At 51.0% G+C, this 18,746-nt stretch overlaps 1 protein-coding gene across 6 annotated transcripts; it reads right to left on the bottom strand.

Annotated features, from left to right (window-relative positions):
• Nucleotides 1-15: 15 nt before the first annotated feature.
• On the bottom strand, nt 16-18,546 carry NPR2 (natriuretic peptide receptor 2). 6 transcript variants are annotated; one of them, XM_057548309.1, is made up of 22 exons: nt 16,274-17,768; nt 15,239-15,444; nt 9,304-9,417; nt 8,865-9,000; nt 8,527-8,621; nt 8,167-8,299; nt 7,855-7,939; nt 7,494-7,623; nt 7,257-7,331; nt 6,968-7,045; nt 6,633-6,737; nt 6,444-6,515; nt 4,523-4,682; nt 4,186-4,341; nt 3,940-4,108; nt 3,634-3,780; nt 3,011-3,134; nt 2,753-2,821; nt 987-1,161; nt 817-915; nt 463-554; nt 17-329 (listed from the first exon to the last, which is right to left on the bottom strand). In XM_057548309.1, the coding sequence occupies exons 1-22, from the start codon at nt 16,938-16,940 to the stop codon at nt 264-266; spliced, it is 3,153 nt and encodes a 1,050-aa protein (XP_057404292.1). In that variant the 5' UTR covers nt 16,941-17,768; the 3' UTR covers nt 17-263. The 6 variants fall into 6 exon arrangements, with proteins under 6 accessions (XP_057404293.1, XP_057404292.1, XP_057404294.1 ...); XM_057548311.1 differs by having other exon boundaries at nt 16,493-17,768; XM_007196983.3 differs by having other exon boundaries at nt 18-329; nt 7,494-7,614.
• Nucleotides 18,547-18,746: the final 200 nt, after the last annotated feature.

Raw genomic sequence — 18,746 nt, 5'->3', positions numbered from 1 at the left:
GTTTTATATTTGGCCAAAATATTCTGGTTTAGATACAGATATTTACAGAAGGTAGGGAGGAAGGGAACCAGGCCAGAGAGGGACAGGTATATGTACAAGGCTGGGCTGCAAAGGGCAGCAACTTCCATATAAGGTGGGGGTTTTGTGCATGTTGGTTTCCATCTCCTGTGACAATGTCCACTTCTGCTATGTGGAGAGATGATGGCCACTGCCCACCTGGGTACTAGCAGCAGGGGAGTGTCTGACTTGGGAAGAAGTGGGGTTTACAGGAGCCCAGCAGGTCCTTTCTGCTCTCCTAGGAGCCAGTAAGTTCGCATCTTTCCTTTTCCCTGGAAGCGGAGAAGTAGAGATAATTCAGATTCTTCTATGTTATTCCTCATATCTCCCTCCCTTCCCCCCACAAACCCCATAATTGTGTTCATCCTCCCTTTCCATGACTCCCTCCCCGTGGCCTGCCATCACCTTCATCTCCACATCCCCTCGAAGCTCTAGCTGGAAGCATCCTAGCTCATCCAGGGCATCCTTGGTGGTAGAGGAGACATGAATCTTAAGGGCTGGGGTGGGATAGGGGAAATGATGGAAAGAAAAATCAGAAAAGGCAACCGAAGAACTGGCAGTATCGGAGAGAGCTTTACCCAACCACCATCCCTCAGGAGGGTCTCAGTATTCCCAGGGCACGTGCACTAGAACCAAAATATGTCCAAGGATGGGGCAATCAGGAACTGTGGTCTCTCAGAATGAGATTTGGAGGAACTCTGAAAAGAAAAGGCCAACACAGGTTGAGGCTGAAGCTGGGGTTGAGGGCTAATGTCTCACCTTGACCATTAGACTCCATTCGGGAAGCAGTGTTCACTGTGTCTCCAAAAAGACAGTAGCGGGGCATCTTCAGGCCAACGACCCCAGCACAGACGGGCCCTATGAGAAGAAATAGGTTGGGAGAGCCTGGGAAAAGTCTATATGAGGACAGGAGTGAGAGTCAGCCTTACCCGTGTGGACCCCTATTCGTAGCCTCAGCTGGTCATGGGGTCGGTGGCGGATGCGGAAGGAAGAAACTGCATCCAGTAATGCCAGGGCCATACGAGCAATTTCCGGGGCATGGCGCTGACCATTTCTGCCTGGGAGACCAGATACCACCATGTAGGCATCTCCAATCGTCTCTACCTGATTGAGAGGGGGATGAAAAGGTCACCTCTATCTGTATCAGTGGGGATGGGGAAGAGCAGAAGGAGACAAGCTGGGTACTATGAGTCATCCTGACAGCCTGGAGGGCAGAACATTGACTAGAAAATAAGTGCCATGGTCCTGAGAATCTGGGAGAAGGGGAAGTCAAGGGAATCTGTAAATCCTCCTGCCCACCCCAGCACCTGGTGAATACTCTACAGATGTCTGCTGAATGGACACCCTGTCTGCAACAGGACACGGTCAAATAGCCTCTGCTGTCAGGAAATGGGAAGCAAGACAACAGGGCTGCCCTGAAGAGCACAGAAGCTGGTGGGGACGTCAACGAGGCCCAATGAAATGAACCTCAGACAGCCTGAAGTGTCAAAGGTAAGAAAGCAGGCACTTGGCTTTGTTAATCGTACTGAAGCTGTGTAAGAGAAGGTCCTTGTTTTTAGGAACTATACACTGACCTGTTTAGGGATAAAGGGGCACTGTGGGGCTTCCCTGGTGGCCTAGTGGTTAAGACTCCGCCTGCCAATGCAGGGGACATGGGTTCGAGCCCTGATCCAGGAAGATCCCACATGCCGGGAAGCAACTAAGCCCGTGCGCCACAACTACTGAGCCTGTGCTCTAGAGCCCGCGAGCCACAACTACTGAAGCCCGCGCGCCTAGAGCCCGTGCTCCGCAATAAGAGAAGCCAGCACAATGAGAAGCCTGTGCACCGCAACAAAGAGCAGCCCCCGCTCACCACAACTAGAGAAAGCCCGCGTGCAACAAAGACCCAACGCAGCTAAAAATAAAATAAATAAATTTATTTTTTTTAAAAAGGGGGCACTGTGTCTGAAACTTACTTGCAAAAGGTTCAGAAAATAATATGTGGATACATAGATTTTTTTAAAATAAACCAAATAGGGGAAAATATGAACAATTGGTGAATGCAAGTAAAGGGTTTATGGGAGTTCTTACAGTAATAACAGAGATGGCAGAGTAAGTCCAAAGGGAAGGGACAGGAGTGGGTAATAAATATTATTATCTGCACAATATTAGGCATTTTCCACAATAAATTTATTATTCCCATCACATAGATAAAACATCTGAGGCTCAGGAGCTTCTGTTACTTGCCCAAGGCCACACGGTTGGTCACAAAGCCCGATCATTTTTACTCCTAAGCACAATAAAGCCTACCCTGTGCCAACTCAATGACTTCAACAAAAAGCTTCCACTACATAGCTTGTCCCTCACCCCAATAAATCATTCTATACCCACATCCTGTATGATTCCTCCATGTCTGGAGGGGATGAAGAGAAGAGAAAAGATGACTAGGCTATGCCTATACCCCCAGGCAAGAAGTGGCAGACAGGGGCTAGACCTTGTGATGGTTCCGATTAGGGAAGCCTTAAGGATTCACAAGAGATTAGACGGGAATGTACAATTACAGTGCCAGAGCCTCATTTGTCTACAAAGGGTACTCTAGCACTAGGATGCTGGAGACCCAGGCAGGAAAACTGACCCTGGAGCAGGTAAGGCATGTGGGATTCGGGGAGACTGGGTTTTAAAAGAGTGTCAGTGTAAGGGCAGCCCCAGCTCTCACCTTGTAGACGTCAAAGTTGTCAATTATGGCATCAAAGCAGGTATACAGATCATTAAGAAGTGTCACCACCTAACAGGGATGGGAAAGTAGAGGCCTTAAGACTTGTGTCTAACTTTCTAAGAATTCTTAACACACAAGCCATAACAAGATATGGAAACTACAGACCAAGCTAATCTTCCCTATTATCAAGGATCTCTATGCCCCAGTGAAGCTCCCACAGGTCTCTACCCCACCCTCTGCCCCTCACCTGGCTCTCACCTGCATGGGGGTGCTCTCTGCTGACAAAGCTGTGAAGCCAACTATGTCACTGAAGTAGATGGTAACGCTGTCAAAGGCCTCGGCCTGTACGGTCTCTCCCCGTTTTAACTGCTCTGCCACTGAACTAGGAAGCAAAAGTACAGTTTGAGCCAAACTCAGATAAAGAGGGTGGGAGGGCGAGAGAGAGGAAAGGAAAGTATGGCTGGAGCAGAGATGAGTTCGAACATGAAAGCTAAGCCTGGTGGAGGAGAAGGAAGGTGGCTGGGAAGACATTACAGTCCAGGGCAAGGTAAGGTGTACAAGTGGTGTGGGGTTGGAAGGGGATCCCTGGGGATGCGGGCTAAACGTCTCAAGTTGGGATTGTTCTACATACACTTGCTGGAGCAAAGGTCTGGTAGAGCAGTGTCCTAAGAAGAAGGGATGGGAAGCCAGGAAGAAGGCAGCACAACTCATTTGGAGACAGAATGAAAACACACGGTCTAGAGCCAGAATGGGCTCACGGTAGCAAGATGTAACAAAGCAGCATTCTAAGGGTTGGGAAGTGAGTTCTCAGGAGCTTGATTCGACAGAAACCAACAGAAGAATACCAAAGGAAAATTCAGGAAGGGGGAGAGAAGTCTCACTGGGGTAGAATTTGGTAGAGCAGAGCCTCAGCCTTGCGTTTCTCCTCCAGGTAGGCCTGTGTGCGTTCCTCCACCAGCTTCTCCAGGTTGTTGGCATACTGCTCCATGCGCAATAGGAGGTTGTCCAGTATGCTGGTGCCACCCTCCCTGGAAGGAGGCCAGGATAGGGTACCTGCTCCAAGATGCTCAAGACTCCCAGGGCTTTCTACCCAACCCACCCTCTCGGCCCCACCAACCCCACCTCATCCACTAAGACTGATGAGGCTTCTAGCCCTGGGGAGCCCCTGCACCATGGTGCCCTCTCACTTGTTAAAGCGGCGAATGAAGCCCTTGATCTGTCCAAAGTCTGGTCGCTCAGCTGCGTCCTGGGCCCAACACCGCTCCATCAGCAAAACCAGCTCTTCGTTCAGTTGGGTCCGGTCAATGCTCGGCCGGAAATAAGGCCGCTGACCATTTCGGACCTTCTGGACAATCTCTGAGGGTGATAAAGGGTTTGAATGAAGAACAGGTCCCCCAGGTAGAGGAGGCTCTGGGTAGTAGATTGACTCTCACCTTTGGGGCTGAGGTCCAGGCCCTCCAAGTAGAAAGGACCACTGCGAAGTGCTATCTCCTGTAAGATGATCCCAAAGCTATAGACATCGGCCTTCTGCATGCCTGTGGTTGGCAAGGGGTTCCCACTGAGCAGTTCTGGGGCAGTCCACAGCTTCTCTGAAAAGAGGGAACAGGCTGGCCAGGTCCTCAAAAAGGGAATCCCCAAGCCCACCTGGCCTCATTCCCATAATGCTCACCGTATTACTGTCACTCCGTCTCCCTCTCCCACCCTCCCTAAACGGAAATGATCAGGGCCAGGGGGGGCAATGTAAAAGCAGGTTGTGGGGGAAGGCCTCACTGGCATAGAGGGCGTGGTTGTCATCAGGTTCAGCAGTTGATCGGAAGCTGGCCAGGCCATAGTCTGTGATTTTGAGCACAAAACGACTATCCACCACACAGTTGGAGGACTTGAGACTCCCATGGGATGCAATAATGCTGTTATGGAGAAAGGCCATGCCCTGCAGGATACAGATCAAGTCATGGGATTGGATCATATCTGGCTTGGGATATCCCCTCTCCGTGAGATGGGCATTAGCTAGCTGTCTAAAGATCTTGGGACCATAAAAACAATAAGCTAATTTTGGAATGCATCCTTTGTACAGTTTCCACCCCAGGAAGCAGGCAAAATAGGAGAGTCGTCTCTTCCTGGTAACTTAAGCAGTATTTCGGCACCCAGGCACCAGGGATAGGAGACATGCTTAAGAGGAAGGACAAGGGGAGCTATCAGTTATTACCCTGGAAAGGGCGCTCTGTCTTCTGAGTAATGAAGGGATCGGAACTCTGAGGGTGAACTCCAAGAATACAACACCCATGGTGGCCTCAAATGCTTGGCCACTACTCGGGAAGACATGGCTTGAGGTCCAGGTATCAAGAGTATCTGGATGCACCAAGGAAGACTAGCCAGTTGTAAACTTTAACATACAACCATGTATAGGCAGGCAAGTCGAGATGGAGGAGGAAAGTGATCTACTACAGGGGATGTCGGGCCAGAGAGAAAGTGGAGAAAATAGTAAATTAGAAAAACCTGGGAAATGGACAAAGGTAGGAGGTAGCTACCAAGCCAATGCAGAAGCCTGAAACTTCTGGCCCCCCTGGGGCCAGAGAGGAGAGAAAGTTTGCCTGTGAGGGACTCTAAGGCAGGTCCTAAGAGGGCAGAGTAATGCTTCCCCTGGGAAGTCACTTCAGGTGGAACAGAAAAAGGATACAGTGTCCTGTATGCTAACCTCCTTTAAATGTTTAGCTCTGGGCTTAAACAACTCAAAACCCTAGTCTTTGTGAACTCTTCCTTTTTATTCGTTTCATCTTGATATCAACAAACCTTTGGGAATCTCCAAACTCGTGAATACAGATATTAGGCTTCTGGCTTTGTTCTAAATCACCTTTCCATCAAATCACTGTTCTCTCAAGAGTCATGTTTTTCTTATATTTATCATCACACCTCCAGCTGAGCACCACATCAACTTTACCTAATATTTTCTCTCTCATTTGATGGCAAACTTTAACACACACACACAAAATTTTTTAAATAACCTCTTGAAAACTATGCAGAAAAACCAAAGCCAGCTCCAGGTGTGGTACAGGTGGTCCACTAGGCTAGCTCACTGGCTGGGGGACTTGCTTCTAAACACCTGTCCCACCTGTGCAGGATTCAAATTTATGCCTCCACAAATCCACGGACCTCTGGGTCACTTGAAAATAGCTGAAACCTAGTATATTAGAAGATACCAAACATTTAGTATAATTTTCCTTGGCTTCTCTTAGTTTTACTAATAAATGTTCATTTCAAATTTCAGTTTTTCTGAACAAAAGAGCAGATATGCCAAATATTGGGTAGAGAGTAAATGATGAGGAAAAAAAACAAAAGATAAATATGTTTGGAGACCCCATTAATTTTTCCCTGCTAAGAGATTTTAATATAAACTCTTGGAGGAAAAAGAAAAGATGATGGAGAGAGATTTGAGGTATTTGAGACCTGAGATTTGAGATAGGGCAGGAAGACAAAAATTCTCTACAAGTACAGGACTCTTTGTGGCAGATAAAACTCATTCCCCCCAATTAAAAGCCCCAAATCCATTGTTTACCCATTATTACCCAACCTTAAGAATAAGGGGAAATGGAGAGATGGAATTTTTAGACTAGGAAGAGAAATCATAAGCAAAGATAAAAAGAGGGAGGCATTTTAAAGTGGATGAACTCAAGGAGGAGTGGGGAAGACTCACCTTAACAAGGTCATTAATGAGTGAATAACGAAACATCCAATCCAAGTTGATGCTATCATTTTCCAGAATATCCTGGTAAGTGACATGGAATAGATTATGTGACTATCCTAGCCCCACTATTACCTGCACAGTCAGTGTAACTTTGGGCCTATCTCCCCTGCCCCTATAATCCCCACCTATACCCCTCACCTGTAAACTCCCACGAGGACAATACTCGGTGACGATGCAAATGTTGGGAGGGTCTATGCAGGCGCCAATGAAGCGAGTGAGATGGTTGAACTGAACATCTCTCATCTAGAAAAAAAAAAGGAAGAAAAAGAGAATTGAAAGAGCTAAAAATTAGATACAGAAATCTACCACTACATGAGAGGACCTTTCTCTTAATTATACTTACAACTTGAAATCATTTATAAATAAACCCATTGCCCTCCTAGCCAATTTTACCATTCCCTAGTCCTCCCCTTCCCCTTCCCCTTCCCCATTCTTATTTACCCCTGGCCCTCAACCCATACACCATGACTTACATGTTTGAGTTCAAACAGAACCTGCCGGGTCAGCTCAATGCGCTTCTTATTCACATGTTTGATGGCAACAACATTTCCCTGATGGTGGGAGTGAAAGGGGAAGAGGAAAATTAATATCAGAAAGGGTCTCTGGGTGCTGGGAAAGACTGGAGAACTGTGGGAGCATCCAGGAGTTCAGCTGGACAGAGAGAGGAGGGTTATGAGGAGCAGAGGGTCACGGGAAGAGGTGACAGATGCAGATGAGACAGGATGAAATGGTGGGGACCAGAACAAGTGGACGACTGTTCACCTTGAAGTGACCGGTGTTGGCAAAGATCTGGTATTTCCCATGGGCTGTCATGAGCGAGCCGTAACTGGATCCCCGCTGGGGCCAAGGGCAACATGGAGGCGGAAGGATGAAAGGAACATTAGATGGTGGTGGTAGTGCAGGTGCTATCATTACAGGCTGATGTGCTGGGAAAGGTCCAGGGTACGAAAGGACAGGCACTCAGAGGGAAGCAGAGGGACAGCTGAGACGAGGGCTCACCAGCGACAGTGTGAGGCGACTGCCTGCACCTTTATGGTATCGCTCTGAATTGCCAAATTGCAGCTCCTCCCAGCGAATGCGCCACAACATGCTAGCCAGCTCTTTCTCCAGCATCAGTTTTCTGTAAGGACTGCACACCTCAGTTGACTGGCAAGCCCAATCCTACCACCCCAGAAGCCAACAGCGGGGTTGCAGGGACTTCCCGGCAGCTCCTGAAGCTGCAGTTGTCACACCCCAGACACAGGACTGAGAGAGAGGGATGCATTCCCTCCCCCGTGTTCTAGGGACCTCCTGGCCTCAGCCAGAAGGCTGTGTGGAAATGGGAGGGAGGGAGTAGGTCAGCGGAAAGCCCAGAACTCACCGGAAAATGAGGAAGCTGGAAACGCCAAACATGATGAAGGTGATTCCTGTGCCCAGCGCCACAATTGCCAGAGTGGAAAGTGGGGCTGAAGGGAGAGGGGGCCCTGAGAAAGACTGTGTGTGGTGCTGTGAACGGGGAGGGGGGATGCTCTTAGGTGCAGGGAGCAGACAGATCTCTAGAGGTAAAGAAGCAGGCAGGGGGCATAGGAGAAGAGGGGAGATAGAGCTAAGGGTGGGGGAGCCTGCGAGGAGGAGGTAAAAGAACGGAAAGTCAAGGGAGGAAGGATTGCTCCCAGTCCCTGCACACACCCACTTTTATCACAGGATGGGTCGTCCAAGTCAAAGGCACAGGGGGGATTGTCCAAGGGGGGGGCCCCCTTCACCCAGGGGATGGGCCGTCCTGTCCACCAAATCTGCTTTTCGGCTCCCGAGTAGTGGGCTGCAGGCTGTGAGGAAGGAGAAAACAGGGCCCACAGGCCTGCTCCCACCAGCCTCCTCCCCCCAAACCCAGCTATTTGGCTGCTTTTCTCCCCATCCTACCGCCCACCCACCATGCAGCTCCAGCAGAGGAAATAAGTCCCTGCCTCTAGAACCTGTGACTCTGCCCCCGTGGACCCCCTGAAAGCTGGGTTTGCAGGCCCCCCACTCTCCTCCCTGCCTCGTCCCCCATCACCTGAAAGTCCCCAGAATCCAGGTCCCCCATGGCCCACAGGACAAAATCAGTCTCCCGGTCATTGTTCTTGTCCATAACGACCAGTCCAGTCACACCTAAGACAGAAAGGAGTACCCCTCACTCTGAGATCTACCCTAGGCCCCTCTCCTATCCTCCCAATCCCTCCAATCACCTCACAGTCTGTCCCTGCCCCCATTCTTAATATGTGTCCACCTCTGCCATGTTCTCTGACCCCTACTAACTCTCCCTCCTGCCCCTGGTGTCTGTGTTTTCTTCTGCCCACTCCACTCCTGAGCCTGACAGCAACACTCTGGCCTCCATCTGACCCTCTCCATTACCATGGTATCTTCTTCCTTGCATCTTCTCGACAATTCGAAGTCCATCTTCCCGGGTGCCTCCTTCCTGTATTGTCTCATTCAGGACTTCAGCATATAGCAGGATCCCATCGTAGAAGCAGCCAGCAATGAGGTTCATCTGGGGGTGGTAACTTCAGCAGTGCTCTCCAAAGGTCCTGCCAGGCCCCTTCCCCAGCCCCCTTTTCCATCTCTGGGGTCTCCTTCTACCTCTCCTCTTTCTGGTTTGCTTTCTTCCCTCCTCTCATTCCTAAGGTGCCATTCCTACCTCACTGAACACTAAGGCAGAAGAGAAAATCCTGAATGGAAGTGGACAGCCCCCAAAGTAGGGCTGGCTCCATGGCCAAGGCTTGATTCTGAGTTAGGGAGAAGAGGCTTTCCTCAAAGCCTGGCCTGATTCTCGGGGAAAGAGAGATCTACTTACGAGGGAAGGGGCCAGCTCCACACCAAAATCTTCCCGAGCTCTTATCAGAAGACGATTCTGGAATTCCTGATACTCAGGATTCGGGGGTTCTCGGTATGTGATGACCAATACCATCTGTACCAACAGCACATGGGAGAGTGGAAATGATTCAAGATGGGCATTAGGGGAAGAGAGGAAGCAGGACAGGGAAACTTGGGGAAATATACATGATATAAAATGTACATGGGTGACTCTGAAGGCCGAGAGGATACTAAACTCTGTGTGTGTGTGTGTGTGTGTGTGTGTGTGTGTGTGTGTGTGTGTGTGTGTTTAATACTCTGGGGAGAGCAGGTGGCACTCCTCCATGCAAGACAGATAGATAGGATGGTTCTGGGAAGGTGGAGACTGGGAAATAGATGAAGTCAACTCCATCCCCCAAACCGGGCTCCTCATCGTCCTGAAGCCCCTACTACCACCCAGGCCTCCCAGCAGGGCTGCTGTAACACAGCTCCTCTGTCCCACCCTTTCTGGGTGCCTGTTTACTGGCAAGGACAACACTGAGCAACAGCTCCTCTCCCTGGTGTTAATTACTGCTCATGTCATCAGTAAAATGTTTACATTTTCATTTGGGCCACTTGAGCACAGTGCCTCCACCCAGTGAATTAGAGATTTCAGGTTCTATGACAACTGGGGGAAATACTTTGAGAGAGTGATTCCATCTGTAAAAAGCCATGAGCCGGCTCCTTTAATGTGCGTGGAACACCCACCATATGCAGCACTGTCCTGCATACTGGCATAGTCCCACGCATCATGAGTCACAAGGCAAACACACAGTCACATGCCCACACACATCTCATAGATAAGCCAGGGGCACACATGGTCTCAGTCATGCACACTTCTCACTGGCCACAGTCAGCATGCCTCTGTCTTTCACTGGGATGCCTGCCTGGCTCCCACTGGCCTCACACACTTCCTACTTCTTGGCCTCTGCCTCCACCTCAGGGCTCCACAATCACTGAGACCAGCCTCTGCCTTCGTCAGGAAACTGGCACTGCAACTTTGGGGAAAGACTTCAGATCAATATATTTTGTGAAACGTGACTTTGTGAAATGAGAGATTAAAACTAGTCGTTTTGGGACTTCCCTGGTGGCGCAGTGGTCAGGAATCCGCCTGCCAATGCAGGGGACACAGGTTCGATCCCTGGTCGGGGAAGATCCCACATGCCGTGGAGCAACTAAGCCCGTGAGCCACAACTACTAAGCCTGTGCTCTAGATCCCGCGAGCCACAACTACTGAGCCCGCGTGCCACAACTACTGAAGCCCACGCACCTAGAGCCCGTGCTCCGCAACAAGAGAAGCCACCACAGTGAGAAGCCCGCGCACCACAATGAAGAGTAGCCCCTGCTCGCCACAACTACAGAAAGCCCACGCGCAGCAACGAAGACCCAACGCAGCCAAAAAATAAATACAATAAATAAAATTCATTCTTTAAAAAAATTAAAAATTTTAAAAATTAAAAAAAATAAAACTAGCCATTTCTACCAGTTGTGTTAATTCCTGTCATAGAAAGTACCATAGAGATACTAGATATATCACTTACGATCTATTATAGATCAATTCATTCCAGGTAGGAAATAATGAAGTCAGTTTCTAATACACATTGATTATATTAGACTGGAGTCTACTTCATGATGTAATTATTCTTACTGGAGCGTTCGGATGCTTGATCACACACTGCTAATACTCTCCCACTGTCAGGCAGAATTAAAAAGGAGAGGGAGACTGAGGGTGGGGCTGAGAAGGGTTCGTTCAGTAACACCTATTCAAAGAATAAAAGAAAAATAGAACGGTAGGATATGGTTGACAAAAAATGTAAAAAGTTAGTTAAAAAACTTGAAAAGATCAGGCTTCACACAATTTCTATTTCATTATAAAGGTTGATAATATGTTTTCAATGCTTTTTAAAAAGTAATTCCCTAGGTTTGTTTCTTTGCTAGACTAGCAGTTCTCAATCTTTTTGGTCTCATGACCCCTTTACGCTACTAGAGATTATTGAGGACCCCAAGGAGCTTTTGTTTGTTTGGATTACATCTATCAATATTTACCATATTAGAAATTAAAACTGACAAAGTTTTAAAACACAAGAATACACAAGCACACCTCCTATAGCTGCCAGAATGATGACATCATCACACGTCACATAACCTCTGGAAAACTCCACTGTACAATCATGGAAGAATGAAGAGTGACAGAGGCAAATAACACCTTAGTATTATTTTTAAAATAGTTTTGCCCTCATGGTCCCCCTACAAGGATTCCAGAGGCCCCCAGGATCCCAAGACCACACTTTGAGAACCGCTATGCTCGACTCTGTTTTGCTGTGGTTACTAGCTACTAAAAAAAAGAGAGAGAAGCAGAAGAACTTCCAAAGAATTTCTGTTCTTGCTCAGGGGCTAGAGAGAAGGTAAAGGTAGGTAACTGTGTCCCATTCCACAGGGGACCCCAGGCGGGAAAAAAAAAAAAAAAAAGCAAAGGCTGCCAAAATGGGTACAGCGGTGGGTGGAAGCCAGGAGGGCACCTGGGAAATGTGCAAGGGCAGCAGATGCCTGGCTCCGCCTGTGGGCCCACCCGGGCCCACCCATACCCAGACCCACTCTGGCTGCCGCAGGAGGCGCTGTCAACAGTGGCCTAAATTAACAGAATGGTCTCCACAAGAGATGCTGCCTTACACGGCCCTTGGTTTACTGCTTACTTCCATTCTGGCCGCTGGTGTCCCCCATCTGTAACCCAGTCTCATGCTGGTCACCTAGGTGTGGCTTCTGCCTGGGTTTCTGACCCTGTAGAAGGTCCACAAATGTCCAGACAGAGCCTCTGGATCCTTAGAGCCTACTCAGTTGGTTAGTTCCACCGTACCTACTTATTCTTACGTTTCCTGGTTGATCATCTTGGTTTACAGTACCTGCCAGCTCTACTCCTGTCTAAATGAATTCCTAACCCCGTCCTCCCTCTTCCCAAAACACACCTTGATTCAATTCAGCAAACGTGCTAGGCACACAGAATACAAAGACAAGCATGATCCCTGCCCTCAAGCGGCTATGGCTTAATGAGGGAGAAAAATCGTAGCAACATACTTAATTTTAGAGTCCTCTCCCCCAATAGCTAGTATCCAGCATGAGCTGGGACCCCTTCCTTGGGCATGACACCCTCCTGGAAAGGCTGTGGGCATCTATATCAGGGACTCCTCACCTCTGCTGCCACCTTTTCCAGGCTGGCCTGGTCTGGAACCCCAGTGGGCCAGGTATCTCTGGGGTGTGGGCTCTCTGCTCTTTAATCCTTGTCTGGAGCTGACCACACAACTTCCCTCACCCCCTGCCCGGGGTAAGGATAAGCTACTCTTATCCTTCCCGGATTGGAAAAGGATAAGAGTAGCTTTGTCAGAGGATACCTCATCACCCCTCACCCCACCCCACCACTTTGATTTTCCCCTCAGCGTATTCTTGACTGCCCCTTCTCTTGTAGCAAAATCTCCCTCTTTGTTTTTCTGTCTGAATAATGCTTACAGTGAGTGGGAGAGCTGAGAATTAATTTACAGTTTGCCCTTGAAAACCCTGGGTTTGAACTGCACGGGTCCACTGATACGCAGATTTTTTTCAATAAACGCAGACCACGGTACTACATGATCTACGGTTGGTTGAATCCACAGATGTGGATGGAACCTCCAAGAGGGAAGCCTGACTGTAAAGTTATACTCAGATTTTCGATTGCACGGAGGGTGGATGTCCCTAACCCTCACAATGTTCAAGAGTCAACTGTATGTAGCTAATTGTTAGCAGACTAGATCCCTCCTCCTCCTACCCTAAGTGCTGGGGCCCCTTGGCTGGTAGGAATTCTCCCACAAGAAGAGAGGTGTTCCCTCCATAAAGAGAGTATGGCCCAGAAGGCTGTGGAGTCTTCCCACCTGGGAGGGTTAGAGAGACCTTCCTTGACCACACTAGCTAAAGCACAATACCCCTGATACTCTCTTCTCATACCACGCTATGCTTTTTTTTTTTTTTTTTTAAGTAACACATCACAGTTTGTTCTATGTTTGTATCTATTGCTTGTTTATGTCTGTCTGTTCTACTGAATGTAGGCTCCAAAAGGCAGGGACATCTGTTATGTTCTCTGCTGTATACTAGCACCTCGCACAGTGACTAGGACATAACAGGTGCTCAGTAAACACTAACAGAATGAGTCAGTCTTCAGATGAATCAAACATTGACTGAATAATGTTGTAAGTTCTAGAGGAGATAGAGTTAGGCACAAGAGTGGGAAATTCAGTCCAACCTGAGGATTCAGGGATTGTTTCCTAGAAGGGAAAATAACTGATCTGAGTATTATAGAATACACAAGCATTATCCAGACACACAAAGGTGAGAAGGTCATTTTAGGCAAAAGTTCAGCAGCAACAAAACCTGTCCTGCCACTGCCCGTGTTCAAGTGTGACGGTCACAGACTCATACTCAGGCGTGCAAACAGATATGTCATTCACAGTCAGACACTACCAAATATATAATCACAGCCACATAAAACCTTACTCATTGGAGAAGGTGGCCACCCAAGTCCAGCCCTTATACACATCTACTTAGAGTCAAAGAATCTCAGGGTTGAAAGGACCTTAAGGTTATCCTATATGCCACCTCAAATCCTTTTTGGGATAAGAAGGGGGTACGCATAAATAAGTTTTAAAAAGTACTTACGTACATAAGTAAGTGTAAAATTGGTGGGAGAATCAGGGAGCAATTCATGGGTATGATTTTGAGAGGGAGAGATTTGGGGTAAGGGGAGGAAGACCACTGTGGACAAAAGCAGCAAAGAGCCCAAAGGCAGGGGGGCAGGGAGGCCCGAGGTAGCAGGTCTGAGCGAGGTCTAGCCGGCTGGAGTACTCAGCAGTACTGGGAGGTGAGATTTTAAAAGTGGGTTGAGGACTGTAGAAAATCTTAAATTTCATGATAAGGAGTCAGGACTTTATTCTGTAGGAAATAAGTTATTGAAAGTTTTGAGCAGAGAAGTGAAGTGAAGACAGTCGTGTCAATTTTCCCTACAAACTGTTTCTCATACCCATCTCTTTTCATTCCTGCTATCATCACCATAGTTCAAGCCCACACCTCCATACCGCATTCCAACCTACTGCAGGTGGCCTCACTGTCTCCTCCTCTTCTAATCCAACCTGAATTCTGTCAGTATATTTCTCATCACAAAAAAACCTCAAAGACCCCACCATTCAAGTCCAAGCGCCTCAGTCTTAGGTTCAGAGCTCTCCTTAATCTGAATCTACCTCTGCAGCATTATTTCCTATAATCTGCTCCAAGTGAACCGTTCTTTCTTGTCAGGTCAGCATCTTCTTGGATCCCCAAACATGTCCATTCCCATCTCTTTTTCTTTGCTCCGGCTGCCTGCATCCTCTCTCCCACTCTGACTCGGAATATGACATCTATCTTTAAAGTCACCATAGAGTCTTGCTTCCTTTATAAAAGCCTTCCCTAAACCCAGCCCACAGTGACTCTCTCCTCTGAACCACTCAAGTTCTTAGTGTCTGTTCCAGGACACATCATCACATCCTTTCTTGTACTTGCATCTAACTGCACCACAATCATGCCTCGCCTCTCCAGAAACGGTGGAAGCCCTCCCAGGGACGGGACCTAGATCTTTCCCTGAACTTCCCCCCCACCCCACGGTATATCCACCATTGGTACTTAGGAAAGTCAGTGTTCCAGGATCTTGGGAGGTAGCCTTGGAAGACACACTGAGAAAGAGCCACAAAGGTGAGACTAGACTTGGAAAGCCTCCGTCCATTTCACCCCTGTGGTTCACAATTCTCGTCCTCTTGCTGCGGTTTCTATGGGGTCTTGTGAGAGACAGAGAACCCAAAAAAAGCTCCTCTCCCCACTCCCTTCAAGTTTGGCTCAAATGATACCTGAAAAGCTTCTCTGAGGGCCTGGGCCTGTTCCCAGGTGCGATTGTCCTGCCAGGGCCGGCCTGTGGAGCGCGTGGGGCCCGCATGGAGACTCTCCCCAAAGACATCCAGGTAAAAGAAGACATAATCTCCGTTGGTCAGGTTCTCCCTCTGGGCCTGAAGCAGGATCTCATGCAGCATCTCCAGGGGGCCGCAGATATACACAACTGGGAGCAGGTACATGACAGAGGGGCACTCTGAGAAAGCATCCAGGACCCTAAACAGCCCCCTCTCTGACCATCTGCATTTCCATCTTTAGCGAGGAAGAGAGGCCCTAATCTATCAACCACCCAGCAGATGTTCCCCATCCCTCCCCCCTTGGAGTCTATGTCATAAGTACCCTGGGACTGTATGGACCATCTGGCAGAAGTCAGAGCCTGACTCCAGACCCCAGAGGAAGGGAGCTATCCTTCAAGCCCCCCCTCTTCACAGAGCCCTGCCTGCTGCTCCCCCCCTGCCAGCCCTCCTCACTCTCCCACTCTGCCCTGTCTTTCCCTAGGCTCAAAGGTACTGACTGCTCAGAATTTCTCTCAGTGTGAGCTTTACCTGTCTTTCCCAACCTAATCAGCTGCACCCCAAAGCCCATTTATGGAGTCTTCACGCTCTTTATGCCACCAAGGGGTATTGGCGGCCCAGTCTGAGAAGTCTCTGCTCACAGACAGGCACACATTTTGGAGTGACCATCAACCACATTCACTACTCCAGGGAACTCACACTGCCCCCCAAATTCAACTTCCCCCAATCCCACACTCTCCCCGACACAAGCTTCTCCCCTCAGGCCATCTTACTCCTTGTTCACATCTGTCTGTAACATCCACAAGCCCCCCAATATAATGCCTTAGCCCCTCCCAGGGGCTCCATCCACACGTGTTTCTTGATCCCAACCACCACATTCGGCTCCTCCACGGCTATCTCCATCTACAGCTTCCCAGTGCTCAGCTCCAGGGACACAGCGACCCTCCTCCCCTGACCCTAAGTAGCCCGGGCCACACTCACTGCGCCCGTTGGCCCGGATGAAGTGGGTGGCCTGCTCAGGACCCCCCGGCTCACGGGCATACACCTGGTGCTGCACACTGAGGTTGCTGCCCTGCAGGGCCTCAAAGACGCCCTCGATGGTGAAGTAGTGAGGCCGGTCATCTGTGCGAGCATCCAGATACAGCAAGGCAGCACGGGCAGTCCAATTGAAGTGCCCATGTAGCGTCACTACAAACTCACCCAGCTTGGGAGCAGAGGGACCAGTGCGCACCAGGGTACGATAATGCTCATTCTTAGCCGCAAAACCAGAGGCCACAGCACCCGCAGTCAGCAGGGGAAGGCGCCAATGTGAGGCAAAGCGGGCCACAGAGGCAGCGGGGTACACGCAACCGGGGCCCAACAGAAGGTCGGGATCGTGGTACAGCTTGAGGTCCACAGCGCGCAGCGGGGCCAGGTACTCAGAGCAGGCACCATCTAGTTCAGAGCTGACGAACCGTAGGTCCACGGGCAGCGCCCGGCCCAGCGCCTCCACAGCTAGTGCCACAGCGGGACCCACCCGTGGCCAGGCCCAGGCATAGCTCAGGTTGCGTTCTGGCAGCACCACCGCCAGCGTCAGGTTCCGCGCCCCTGGAGGACGCACCCCACCTGCCAGGGCCGCCACCAACAGCAGGAGTGATGGCAGTGCCATGGGGAGATAGCGGCCCCACCCCCCCCAGAACCTGGGGCCACTCTGGCCTACGGGGGAGCCACAAGCACCGCCCAGCGTGGAACCTGGGGAAGGCCGCCAGGGAGAGAAGTGAGGATAAGCTAGGTAGGCTGGGATACAGAAAGTGGCAGGAATCGGGGAGGAGGAGGTGGGAGGAAGCCCCGGGGAGTGGGTAAGGAGTGGGTCCACCAGCCTAGGGCAGGGACGGAGGAGGGCTAAGAGTAGGGTGGCAGGAGGAGGGAGGGACCAAGGGGGCCTGTGACTGGGATGGGGAGAGTGAGAGGTGAAGCCGTCTGATGAATCTAAAGCTGAGAAGGAAAAGGGGATCCGAGACTGGGATGGGGTGGAGCGGGGGGGTAGGCTGGTACAAAGAGAAGGCCTGGGGGGACCTCACCGCTGAAAGGGCTAGGAGGGCAGAGAGCTGCGAAAAGAAGGACCAAGGGGATAAGGTGGGAGGGGGCCGGCGCGGCGGAAGGACTGGGACCATGGGCAGGCGGGCAGCGAAGCGAGGCCTGGGCCGGAGGAGAAGGAAAGGCAGGGGTAAATCTCCCTGTGAAGGCTTCTCCCGAAGCTCCTGCTTGGACTAACGGGCCCAGGGCGCTGGTCCCATCCGGAGCTGCGGCGGCCCCGCCCGTGTCCCCGCTCCTCTCTGCTCCGCTTCTCCTGGGCCCGGGCGGCCGGCGCTGCCCTGCGCTTCCTCCCGCCCCCCGCCTGGGCCCCCGGGCGCGCCGCTCGTCCAGGTCAGGTTGCCGCGGCCCGGCCGCCTCCGCTCGCTGCGCCGGCGGCTGCAGAGTGTGACTCCCTGGGCAGGCCGCCCGCCCCCGCCCCCGCCCCCGCCCCCGCCCCGCGCCTTCCCCGCCCCCTCCCCGCGGCCCCTCCTCCTCCCCCGCCCGGCCCCACCCTCCGGCGCCTGCTGTCTCCCCTGCCCCCGACTCCCCACTCCCACCCGGGCGCCCGGGGACCTCCCAGGTCTCCAACCCACCCGGCGACAGCCCGGGGGCTCCGCGCAAGGGCCTCTCAGGCCGGCGAGGTTCCGGGCGTCCCCTCACTTTAAGGCCTACCCCGTCTCCCCCAGGCCCCTGGGCCACCCCGCCGCGCGCTCTCCATCTCACACACTCCCACGAGCCCAGGGCCTCCCTACCCACCCCTCGCGTATCCCGCTCTTCTAAGGGTCTCCTTTCTTAACTCCCCTGAGTCCCTCAAACACTCCAGCCTCCAGGAAACAGTCAGGGATCCCCACAAATTTGGTATCCTCACTTGTCCTCCACCTAGTAAACGATAGCACCCCTCTCATTGACGGGAACCTCTCCCTCCTTCACCAGTAAGACATGCCTGGTCCCTGGAAGATAAGCCCCTCCGGGACCAAGGCGCCCCGGTGACCGATTTTTCCTGAGTCCTTACGAAGTCCATGAGTCTCCTTCTTCCTTACGACTCAACCCTCCAATCTCCCTCTTTCTGTCCCCACGCCCCCCTCTGTGCCCTCCCTTGTCCTCAGAGGCCACCATAGCCCACTGGGCTCCCACCACACCATCTGCTCCAGGGTGGGAGCCCAGAGCAGCCTCTTCTCTCTTTTGTCTTCCTGCACAGCCTGGGCTTGCACCTGATAAAGGCTCAGAGACTGACTAAGCAAAACGTTTCCCCAGCGGTGGAAGCTCATTGTGCCCCCCTTGGGTTCCACCCCACTCCCAAGCTTCCATCCTAGAAGGCTCACCCCAGACACCCCATATTTGGAGTGCTGATCTGATCCCGAGGAACAGCTTGTGAGGGATGATATCATGGTTGCTGGGA

Source organism: Balaenoptera acutorostrata, chromosome 6, assembly GCF_949987535.1.
Source record: "Balaenoptera acutorostrata chromosome 6, mBalAcu1.1, whole genome shotgun sequence".
In the NCBI taxonomy this organism is placed as follows: Eukaryota; Metazoa; Chordata; class Mammalia; order Artiodactyla; family Balaenopteridae; genus Balaenoptera; species Balaenoptera acutorostrata.
The sequence above is the reverse complement of the archived record's forward strand: the minus strand, read 5'-3'. Positions and strand labels throughout refer to the sequence as shown.